Source organism: Callorhinus ursinus, unplaced genomic scaffold (assembly GCF_003265705.2).
Source record: "Callorhinus ursinus isolate GAN/ISIS: 27379988/994484 unplaced genomic scaffold, GSC_fseal_2.0 scaffold58, whole genome shotgun sequence".
In the NCBI taxonomy this organism is placed as follows: domain Eukaryota; kingdom Metazoa; phylum Chordata; class Mammalia; order Carnivora; family Otariidae; genus Callorhinus; species Callorhinus ursinus.
The window spans coordinates 179,863-192,212 of NW_027397120.1; the positions used below are offsets into that span (position 1 = coordinate 179,863).

The 12,350-nt window shown below is 40.8% G+C and overlaps 1 protein-coding gene across 1 annotated transcript; it reads left to right on the forward strand.

The window, feature by feature from the left end:
• Positions 1-494: 494 nt before the first annotated feature.
• Positions 495-1,406, forward strand: LOC112830315 (olfactory receptor 13G1-like). The gene has a single exon (XM_025880072.1). It carries the CDS (start codon positions 498-500, stop codon positions 1,404-1,406), a length of 909 nt encoding a protein of 302 aa, XP_025735857.1. The 5' UTR covers positions 495-497.
• The last annotated feature ends 10,944 nt before the right edge of the window (positions 1,407-12,350 follow it).

Sequence of the window (12,350 nt, forward strand, 5' to 3'; positions counted from 1 at the left end):
AGGTTCTTTCCCATTTAATGTGCTCCCTCCTCCCCATCTCTCCCATCCCTCCTCTGTTCCTAGACCCTATCTGAATGGATGAGCGGGCTTTAACACAATCTTTGTGGTCTTCACAGACCTCAGGTCCCCTGGTTCTCTGTAAGCCCCCCAATGCCACACGTACCCAGTGCTCTGAGTGGCTGGGGAGACCAGCCCTTGATGACCAGGGCTCCAAGTCTGGTGATTTTGTTAGTGGCCATCTCAGTCCTACACCAGGAAGAGAGGGGTGAGGACTGGGGCTTCTCTGCACACAGTGGGGTGGCTGCTTTCTCTGTGATGCCCCTGATCTCCAAAGTTTTCAGGGACACAAAGCTCCATTTTTATTACCAAAAGAGTATTTGAAATTCTCTAAGTGGATCACACACATATTTGCAAGACAGGATGTTCAGAACAAAGTGAAATAGTGGTACCTCTTTCCTTCAGAGCCAGGCTCAGAGCTCCCACCCACAGTGGCTGTGATGAACCAGACACAGGTCATTGAATTCCTCATTCTGGGATTCTCGGAAACACCTCAGCTGCAAATGCTGTTCTTTCCTGCCTTCCTCCTCCTCTACATGGTGGCCCTCTCTGGAAACCTGCTCATCATGGTGGTCATTGGCTCCAGCCCTGCCTTGCATACCCCCATGTACTTCTTCCTGGTCAACCTGGCCATGGTGGACATCCTCTGTACCTCCACAATCCTGCCTAAGCTGCTGGGCAGCATGGTGGCTAAGAGGACCATCTCCTACGGGGGCTGCATAGTGCAGGTTTTCTTCTTCACGTGGTCCCTGGGGGCTGAGCTACTGCTCTTCTCTGCTATGGCCTATGATCGCTATGTGGCCATCTGCTGGCCCCTGCACTACAGCACCCTCGTGGACCCCCAGGTGTGTAGGCTTTTGGCCATGGCTGTGTGGATGGTCAGCCTGGCCAACACCAGCGTGAACACTGGCCTCCTGTTGCGCCTGCCCTTCTGCCACTCTAAAGTGGTCCAACACTTCTTCTGTGAGATCCCCCCTCTGCTGAAGCTCTCCTGTGCCCCAACACACTTGAATGAAGTGATGGCATTCACTGCAGACATGATCCTGGCTGTGGGGAACTTCTCTGTGATCATGCTCTCCTACATCTGCATCATCGCCAGCATCCTGCGTATTCGCTCAGCTGCAGGCAAGCAGCGGGCCTTCTCCACATGCTCCTCCCACCTCCTGGTGGTCACCTTGTACTACTCCACTGTCATCTACACCTACATCCACCCGGCGTCCAGATACTCACTGGACAAGGACAAAGTGGTGTCTGTGATCTACACTTCTGTGGCACCCTCCCTGAACCCCCTTATCTACTCCCTGAGGAACACAGATGTCAAAGCTGCCCTCAGGAGGCTGCTCTCATGAGCTGAGGTCTGTGTGTCCAATGCCCAGACCCCACCACCTCCACTGAAGAGTATGGCAGCAGGCATGGCCCGGGGTACAGGTTTCCCTAAAGTGGGGTGTGTCCTGATGTCTGAGAGCCCCCATCCTCCTTCCAGAAGACACACCCCAATGTGTCCATGTATTATGTTCAAGGAGCCCAGCTCTGACATCACTGCACCCTGGGGCCCCAGGAAGCCCCTCATCCTCCCAGATCCTGAGTGTCCTGACCTATAGGGTCAAGGAATGACCTGTGTGGCAGCTCTGTGAACTGAGAGGCACTAAATAGATTTAAGAAATCATTAGTGTGGACATGGCCCTGTCCCCAGGCCTGGCTAGCAGTTTTCTCTCCAACATACCTCTGCCCAAGGCAGAGGCTTTGGGTGAAGACTGTGGCCCCTCCTCCCACCACACTCAAGGCTGCATTTGTGGCAGGCATAGTGGGTGAGAGGCAGTGAGGGGGGGGGTTGCGACACTTGGGGAAAGATAGCGTTTCAGGAGAATAGATTCTTCCTGGAAGCAGAGGCTCCAAGAGTGGTCTTTAAAAAAGCACTTTTTAGGGTAATACTTTGACAAGGCTTTTTCAAGTCTCAGATGTGAAGATGTTATATGCATCACTGTGGAAAGTTAACCAGGGTTGCTGGGCCCTGTCTTCCCCTGCCACAAATGACGAACCCAGTTGTCTTCTCCCCATGGACCCTGGATCCAGGGAGATTTGGGTTCAGGAAGATTTGGGCATGGGGAAGTCCCTAGGAAATAGAGGCTCCTCATGGCCCAAGCACTCTGTTCCCCCTTGAGATTTAACTGTGTGGGGCTAGGGGCGGGATGTAAGAACGTGTTGCTTTTGAAGTACATGGACAGAAAGGGCCTTTTGAGGGAACAGGCTATCTCCCCTGCAAGCTCTCTCACCATGTTTCCTGGCCTGCCCTCCTCCACATTGCCTTGTCTGTCTCCCTCTACAGACTTTAAGCTCTTTGAGGACAAGGACAATGTCTTTTTCACCTTCTTACTCCTACACCAGGGGTTGTCTGTCTAAATCAATTCATTTAAAAGCATTGTGTACCAGGCACATGGCAGGAACCAGTAAATATCAGTTGACAGAGTAAACAAATGATCCAGAGATGATGTCTACCAATTAGAACTAATTTTGGAAAGGCTGCACAGAGGTATTTTTGTGACATGGTTACTCAGGGGACTGTGACCATTCTTTTTATTTTTCCCTGATCAGAAATAAACCTCACATTTATGAGGTTTATAAAACCTGTGGAAACTGGGCAGGGTATTAGGACAGTGGCCAGGGGCAGAGTTTGCAATCTAATCCTAGAGCTTCTGTGCAAAGCTTCTGAGCTTTGCACAGGTCACAGGAAGGTGGCTGGTAAGCAGTCTTGTTGGGACTGGCTGTGGCCACAGAGATGTGGGCTTTGCCTGTCTTGCTTCTCTGACCCCAGGCGGAGAGGGTTGCTAGAAATGCTTCAAGAGATGAACTCTGGGGCCAGAATTCTGCATGAGAGGTGCCCATCCCCCATCCTCAGGTTGGGGGAGGCATTCTACTGAGGTGAGGGTCTAGAACCACCATTGAGGGCCCCCAGCCCAGGGAGACCCGATATGGCTCACACCCTTAACTCGTGTCTACTCCCAGGTTCTCTGTTGCTCTGTGTTGTAGGGACTCCCTGAAAAAGATCCATGGGGTTTCATTTCATTACAAAAATGTATTTTACACCAATAAAATTGGAAAACAAGGACATTTAAAGGAGAAAACAAAAAAGCAAACCCTGTGATTCCAACCAGAGGAAGCTATTCTGGTATGAGCAAGTTTTGTTTGATTTGTATTTATACATATACACAGGCTTTAATAAATATAGAATAACTGTGTGATTGTTTTATAAGCTGCTTCTTCAGTTTAAAAAACACTGTGTAATTCTTTCCATGTCATTCCAGGTTCTTCTAAATCAGTTCATACTGGAAGTGTTCCCAATTTCATTACTGGCTTGTGTATGCAGGTGTCAGGGGTCCACCGGGGCCTCAGATACATGTCCTAGAAATGTTGGCCTTATTCCTCTTCTCAAGCCCTATATTCAAATTCTCAACAAGTCCCTTGTTCTCTTCTTGATTCAGAATAAAATGTATGCATATTTAAGGTTTTTTAGAAAACATTGAATTAAAAAGGAGACGACAGGTTGTTTCTAGTTCTATAATCTTTAAGTAGATTTTATCAGATTGTTATCACATAGATAATAATTATAATCTCCAGAACAAATGTTTTTTTATGTGTCACAACTCTTTCTAGAACCTGAAGGTGACCTAAACCAGACAAAACTGGATAGGAATAAACCTCAAAAGAATGGAGTCATTGTAAGATTCTGTGTCTAAGCTCAACTACAAGCTGAATTCCAGGCACTAAGACTCATCATAGGGCCATAGGCCAGTTGGCTTGAGATGTCAGAGGACAGAGATTGTGGCTGCCAGGCAGCTGGAAATTGAAGATAAATGTCTCAGAATAAAAGCAGGGAGCAAGGGTCTTCCAGCCATTGGCTGATACCTGAATTGTGCATGAAAAGGGGGCACTGAAAGGAGACAAAGGAATGTCAGTATGTGGAAGGATCAAATGGCTGATATGTGAGCTGCTTCTCATGATGGGACAGATGGGAGTTTGAAATTCGAGTCCCACCTTGGTAGAGGGGCTTGATAAACATCTCAGGATCTCCACTAAAACCCAAGAAGGGCCACACCTAAGGAATAAAGACTATGTTACAGGACCAAAGATTTATCTTAAGACTAAAAGCAATCAAATACAAATCAAAACCATAATGAGGTGTCACCTCACACTTGTCAGAATAACATCAAAAAGACAAGAGATAATATGTGTTGATGAGGATGTGGAGAAAGGGGAACCCTCATGCACTGTTGGTGGGAATGCAAGCTGGTGCAGCCACTCTGGAAAACAGCATGGAGGTTCCTATTCCATCCAAAAATTAAAACAGAATTACCTTATGATGCCACGGTTGTATTTCTGGTATATATTCAAAGGAATTGAATCAGAATCTTTAGGGATATCTGCACTCCCATGTCCATTGCAGCATTGCTCATAATAACCATGATATAGAAACAACCTAAGCATCTGTCAGTGGACGAATGGATAAAGATGTGATTCATATACAGTAGAATATTATTCAGCTATAAGAAAGGAGATCTGCCATTTGTGAAATGGGTGTACCTTGAGAGCATTATGCTAACTGAGATATTTAGACAGAGAAAGATACATACTGTATGATATCTCTTACATGTAGAATCTAAAAAAAAAAAAAAAGCAAACTAGGAGAAACCAGCAGTAAGGTGATGATTAACAGGGGCTGGGGCATGTGGGGTGGGAAAATGGGGAGATATTGGTCAAAGGGTACAAACTTCCAGTTATAAGATTAACAAGTTATTTGGATCAAATGTACATCATGGTTATTGCAGCTAATAATACTATATCATACACTTGAATGTTGCTAAAACAATAGATCCTAAATGTTCTTACCACAAAAAAGAAATGGTAATTATTTGACACGATGGAGGTATTAGCTTAATGCTCTGATGGTAATATTTTTGCAATACACAAATTTTTCAATATACAAATGTATAAAATCAACATGTTGTACACCATAGCTTACAAATGTTATATGTCAATTATATCTCAAAAAAGCTGGAAAAAATAAATTTAAAACAATGATAAAAAAACTGAGGTCAAAACCAAAACAGACCTATCCTGACAAAATAAAAAGTAATCCTTAACAAACAAAATTAAACCACCATAAGATCTCCCAGTAATTTAACTCTGCTAAAACAAAAAGTCAAACCTATTCACAGGAAGGTAACATAATGAGTCTTTGTGAAGTGTCATTTACAATGTCTAGGAATACAATGTCATACATATGATAAACAAGGTGTGACCAAAAGACAAAGAGAAAATATAGTTAATAGAATGAGACAACCCAGATGTTGGATTTATCAGACAATTACTCTAAAATAGCTATTGTTAGGGTATGAAATGAGAAGAACATGCAGTGACGGATACTTTATCCAGCAAGGCTGTCATTCAGAATGGATGGAGAGATGCAGAGTTTCCAAGACCCACAGAAACTGAAAGAATATGTGACCACCAAGCTGGCTCTGCAAGAAATATTAAGGGGGGTTCTATAAAAGGAGAAAGACCCCAGGAGTGATATAGGATAGAAATTTACAGAGACAATCTATAGAAACAAGGACTTCACAAGCAACATGATGACAATATAATCATACCTTTCAATAATCACTCTCAGTGTGAATGGCCTAAAATGGCACAGGGTTGCAGATTGGATAAAAAGACAGGACCCATCTATATGCTGTCTACAAGAGATTCATTTTGAACCTAAAGATACATCCAAACTGAAAGTGAAGGGATAGAGATCCATCTTCCATGCCAACGGACCTCAAAAGAAAACTGAGGTAGCAATTCTCATATCAGACAAATTAGATTTTAAGCTAGAGACTGTAGTTAGAGATAGAGAAGGACACTATATCATGCTTAAAGGGTCTATCCAACAAGAAGATCTAATAATTGTAAATATCTACATCCCAACATGGGAGCAGCCAACTACATAAGCCAATTGTTAACCAAAATAAAGAGACATATTAATAATAATATGCTAACAGTAGGAAACCTCAACACTCCACTCTCAGCAATAGACAGATCATCTAAGCAGAAAATCAACAAAGAAACAAGAGCTTTGAATGATACACTGGACCAGATGGACCTCATAGATATATACAGAACATTCCATCTTAAAACAACAGAATACTCGTTCTTCTCAAACGCACATGGAACTTTCTCCAGAATAGACCACATACTGAGTCACAAATCAGGTCTCAACCAATACCAAAAATTGAGATTATTCCCTGCATATTCTCAGACCATAATACTTTGAAACTGGAACTCAATCACAAGAAAAAATTTGGAAGAAATTTAACACTTGGAAGCTAAAGACCATCCTGCTTAAGAATGTTTGGGTCAACCAGGAAATCAAAGAAGAACTTAAACAATTCATGGAAACCAATGAGAACAAAAACACATCAGTCCAAAACCTATGGGATACTGCAAAGGCGGTCCTAAGGGGGAAATACATAGCCATCCAAGCCTCACTCAAAAATATAGAAAAATCCTGAATACACAAATTAACTTTACACCTTAAAGAACTGGAGAAAGAACGACATATAAAGCCTAAGCCACACATAAGAAGAGAAATAATTAAGATTAGAGCAGAAAACAATGAATTAGAAACCAGAAAAACAGTAGGGCAAATCAATGAAACTAGAAGCTGGTTCTTTGAAAGAATTAATAAAATCAATAAACCACTGCCCAGAATTATCCAATAGAAAAGAGAAAGGACCCAAATTAATAAAATTATGAATGAAAGGGGAGAGATCACGATTAACCCCAAGGAAATAGAAACAATTATTAGAAATTATTATCAACAACTATATACCAAAAATTAAGCAACCTGGAAGAAATGGATGCCTGGAAACCTATAAACTACCAAGACTGAAATAGGAAGAAATTGACAACCTGAAGAAGCCAATAACCAGTAACAAGATTGAAGCAGCGATCAAAACCTCCCAAAAAACAAGAGTCCAGGACCTGATGGATTCCCTGGGGAATTCTACCAAACATTCAAAGAAGAAATAATACCTATTCTCCTGAAGCTGTTTCAAAAAATAGAAACAGAAGGAAAACTTCCAGACTCATTCTATGAGGCCAACATTACCTTGATCCCCAAACCAGGAAAAGACCCCATCAAAAAAGAGAATTACAGACCAATATCCCTGATGAATATAGATGCCAAAATTCTCAACAAGATCCTAGCTAACAGTATCCAACAGTACATTAAAAGGATTATCCATCACGACCAGGTGGGATTTATCCCTGGGATGCAAGTGTGGTTCAACATTCGCAAGCCAATCATTGTAATAGAACACATAAACAAGAGAAGAGACAAAAACCACATGGTCCTCTCAATTGACGCAGAAAAAGCATTTGACAAAATACGGCATCCTGTCCTGATTAAAACTCTTCAGAGTATAGGGATAGAGGGAACATTCTTCAGTTTCATAGAAACCATCTATGAAAAACCCACAGTGAATATCATTGTCAATGGGGAAAGGATGACAGCCTTTCCCTTAAGATCAGGAACATGACAGGGATGCCCACTATCACCACTATTGTTCAACATAGTACTAGAAGTCTTAGCAACAGCAATCAGACAACAAAAAGAAATAAAAGGTATTCAAATTGGCAAAGAAGTCAAACTCTCTCTCTTCATAGATGACATGATACTTTATGTGGAAAACCTAAAAACTCCACCCCCAAATTACTAGAACTCATACAGCAATTCAGTAATGTGGCAGGATACAAAATCAGTGCACAGAAATAAGTTGCTTTCCTATACACTAACAATGTAACTGTAGAAAGATACATTAGCGAATCAATTCCATTTACAATAGTACCAAAAATTGTAAGATACCAATTACAATAGTACGAAAAACTGTAAGTACCAAAAACTAACCAAAGACGTAAAGGATCTATACTCTAGGAACTACACAACACTTATGAAGGAAATTGAAGAAGACACAGAAAGTTGGAAAAACATCCCATGTTCATGGATCGGAAGAATAAATATTGTTAAAATGTCTATGCTACACAGAGCAATCTATACTTTCAACGCCATCCCAATCAAAATACCAATGGCTTTGGGGTAAATACCCAGGAGTGCAATTGCTGAGTCATAGGGTAGCTCTATTTTTAATTTTTTGAGGCACCTCCACACTGTTTTCCAAAGTGGCTGTACCAGCTTGCATTCCCACCAACAGTGTAAGAGGGTTCCTTTCTCTACAACCTCTCCAACATTTGTTGTTTCTTGCCTTGTCAATTTTTGCCATTCTAACTGGTGTAAGGTGGTATCTCAATGTGGTTTTCTTCGAATTTCCCTGATGGCTAACAATGATGAATATTTTTTCATGTGTCTGTTAGCCATTTGTATGTCTTCTTCAGAGAAGTATCTTTTCATGTCTTCTGCCCATTTTTGACTTGATTATTTGTTTTTTGGGTGTTGAGTTTGAGAAGTTCTTTATAGATTTTGGATACCAGGCCTTTATCTGTAGTGTCATTTGCAAATATCTTCTCCCATTGCGTGGGTTGCCTCTTTGTTTTGTTGACTGTTTCCTTTGCTGTGCAGAAGCTTTTTATCTTGATGAAGTCCCAAAAGTTCATTTTTGCTTTTGTTTCACTAGCCTTTGGAGATGTATATTGAAAGAAGTTGCTGTGGCTGATGTCAAAGAGGCTACTGCCTATGTTCTCCTCTAGGATTTTGATGGATTCCTGTCTCACATTGAGGTCTTTCATCCATTTTGAGTTTATCTTTGTGTATGGTGTTAGAGAATGGTCGAGTTTCATTCTTCTGCATGTGGCTGTCCAATTTTCCCAGCACCATTGATTGAAGAGACTGTCTTTTTTCCATTGCATATTTTTTTTCCTGCTTTGTCCAAGATTATTTGACCATAGAGTTGACGGTCCATATCTGGGCTCTCTATTCTATTCCATTGGTCTATATGTCTGTTTTTGTGCCAGCACCATGCTGTCTTGCTGATCACTGCTTTGCAATATAGCTTGAAATCGGGCAACGTGATGGCCCCAGCTTTGTTTTTCTTTTTCAACATTTCCTTGGCAATTCGGGGTCTTTTCTGATTCCATACAAATTTCAGGATTGTTTGTTCCAGCACTTTGAAAAATGTCATTGGAATTTTGATCGGGATGGCATTGAAGGTATAGATTGCTCCGGGTAGCATAGACATTTTAACAATGTTTATTCTTCTGATCCATGAGCATGGAATGTTTTTCCAACTTTTCATGTCTTCTTCAATTTCTTTCATGAGTGTTCTGTAGTTCCTAGAGTATAGATCCTTTACCTCTTTGGTTAGGTTTATTCCGAGGTATCTTACGGTTTTTGGTGCTATTGTAAATGGAATCGTTTCTCTAATTTCTCTTTCAACAGTTGCATTGTTAGTATATAAGAAAGCAACTGATTTCTGTGCATTGACTTTGTATCCTGCCACATTACTGAATTGCTGTATGAGTTCTATTAATTTGGGGGTGGAGCCTTTTGGGTTTTCCACTGATGTAGTGATAAGAAGGGCCATATGCACCCCAATGTTCATAGCAGCAATGTCCACAATAACCAAACTGTGGAAAGAGCCGAGATGCCCTTCAACAGACGAATGGATAAAGAAGATGTGGTCCATATATACAATGGAATATTACTCAGCCATCAGAAAGGATGAATATCTAACTTCTACATCAACATGGATGGGACTGGAGGAGATTACGCTAAATGAAATAAGTCAAGCAGAGAAAGTCAATTATCATATGGTTTCACTTATTTGTGGAACATAAGGAATAGCATGGAGGACATTAAGAGAAGGAAGGGAAGACTGAAGCGGGGGGAAATCAGAGGGGGAGACGAACCATGAGAGACTATGGACTCTGTACTGCATGGAGCACTGGGTGTTATACAAAAACAATGGATGGTGGATCACCACATCAAAAACTAATGATGTATTATATGGTGACTAACTAACATAATAAAATAAAATTTAAAAAAATTAAAAAAAAATACCAATGGCATTTTTAAATGTATTGTATGGTGACTAACATAACATAATAAAATTTAATTTAATTTAAAAAATAAATAAATAAAGTGCTGGAACAAACAAGCCTAAAATTTGTATGGAACCAGAAAAGACCCCAAATCGCCAAGGAATTGTTGAAAAAGAAAAACAAAGCTGGGGGTATCACATTGCCTGATTTCAAGCTATATTACAAAGCTATGATCATCAACACAGCATGGTACTGACACAAAAACACATAGACCAATGGAACAAAATAGAGAGCCCAGATGGACCCTCAACTCTAGGGTCAAATAATCTTTGACAAAACAGGGGGAAATATCTAATGGAAAAAAGACAGTCTCTTCAAAAAATGGTGCTGGGAAAATTGGACAGCTATATACAGAAGAATGAAACTCGACCATTCTCTTACACCACACACAACTCTAAATGGATGAAAGACCTCAATGTGAGACAAGAATCCATCAAAATCCTAGAGGAGAACATAGGCAGTAACCTTTTCAACATCGACCACAGCAACTTCTTTCAAACACTTCTCCAAATGCAAGGGAAACAAAAGCAAATATGAACTTTTGGGACTTCATCAAGATAAAAAGCTTCTGCACAGCAAAGGAAACAGTCAACAAAACAAAAAGGCAACCCACAGAATGTGAAAAGATATTTGCAAATGACACTACAGATAAAGGGCTGGTATCCAAGATCTATGAAGAACTTCTCAAACTCAACACCCAAAAAACAAATAATCAAGTCAAAAAATGGGCAGAAGACATGAACAGACACTTCTCCAAGAAGACATACAAATGGCTAAACAGACACATGAAAAAATATTCATCATCGTTAGCCATCAGGGAAATTCGAAGCAAAACCACATTGAGATACCACCTTACACCAGTTAGAATGGCAAAAATTGACAAGGCAAGAAACAACAAATGTTGGAGAGGTTGTGGAGAAAGGGGACCCCTCTTACACTTTTGGTGGGAATGCAAGCTGGTACAGTCACTCTGAAAACCAGTATGGAGTTTCCTCAAAAAGTTAGAAATAGAGCTACCCTATGACTCAGCAATTGCACTACTGGATATTTACCACAAAGATACAGTTGTAGTGAAAAGAAGGTCCATATGCACCCCAATGTTCATAGCAGCAATGTCCACAACAGCTAAACTGTGGAAGGAGCTGAGATGTCCTTCAGCAGATGAATAGATAAAGATGTGGTTTATATATACAGTGGAATATTACTCAGCCATCAGAAAAGATGAAAACCTACCACTTACAGCGACATGGATGGAACTGGAGGGGATTATGCTAAGTGAAATAAGTCAAGCAGAGAAAGTCAATTATCATATGGTTTCACTTATCTGTGGAACATAAGGAATAGCACGGAAGACATTAGGAGAAAGAACGGAAAAATGAGGTGTGGGGGAAATCGGAGGGGGAGACGAACCATGAGAGACTATGGACTCCGAGAAACAAACTGAGGGTTTTAGAGGGGAGAGGGGTGGGGAGATGGGTTAACCCGGTGATGGGTATTAAGGAGGGCACATATTGCGTGGAGCCCTGGGTGTTATATGCAAACAATGAATCATGGAACACTACATTAAATACTAATGATGTGCTGTATCATGACTGATGGAAAAATTAATTTAAAATTTATTTAAAAATAAATAAATAATCTATTGTCTCTGCCATTGTTGCTTCAAATATTTTTATCCATTCCTTTCTCTCCTTTTTCTCCTTCTAGTCTTCCCATTATGTGTATGTTTCACCTTCTGTAGTTGTCCCATTGTCTGAGGATATTCTGCTTTTTTTGTTTCAATCTCTTTTCTCTTTGCTTTTCAGTTGTTGGGGATTCCACTGATTTATTCTCTAGCTCAAAGATTGTTTTCTCAGCCATGTCCCATCTATTAATGTGTCCCTAAAAGGCATTCTTCATTTCTGTTACAGTGATTTGCATATCTAGAATTTCTTTTTTGTTCTTCCTTAGGATTTCTACCTCTCTGCTTACATTGGCCACCTAGTAATTGGAGTATTTTTTAATTCTTGGTCTGATAATTCCAACATCCCTGGATGTCTGGTTCTGATGTTTTTTCTGTGTCTTCAGTTTGTACTTTTTGCCTTTTGATATGCCAGTAATTTCTTTGTCATAGCCAGCTATGATAGAATGGGTAAAGGGAACTGCTGTAGATAGGTATTAGTAATATGGTGGTGATATGGAGGCAAGAGAAGCCTTCTACA

Excerpts from the sequence above, each read along its gene's own strand:
- LOC112830315 (XM_025880072.1), top strand. The coding sequence starts at position 498 with ATGAACCAGACACAGGTCATTGAATTCCTCATTCTGGGATTCTCGGAA.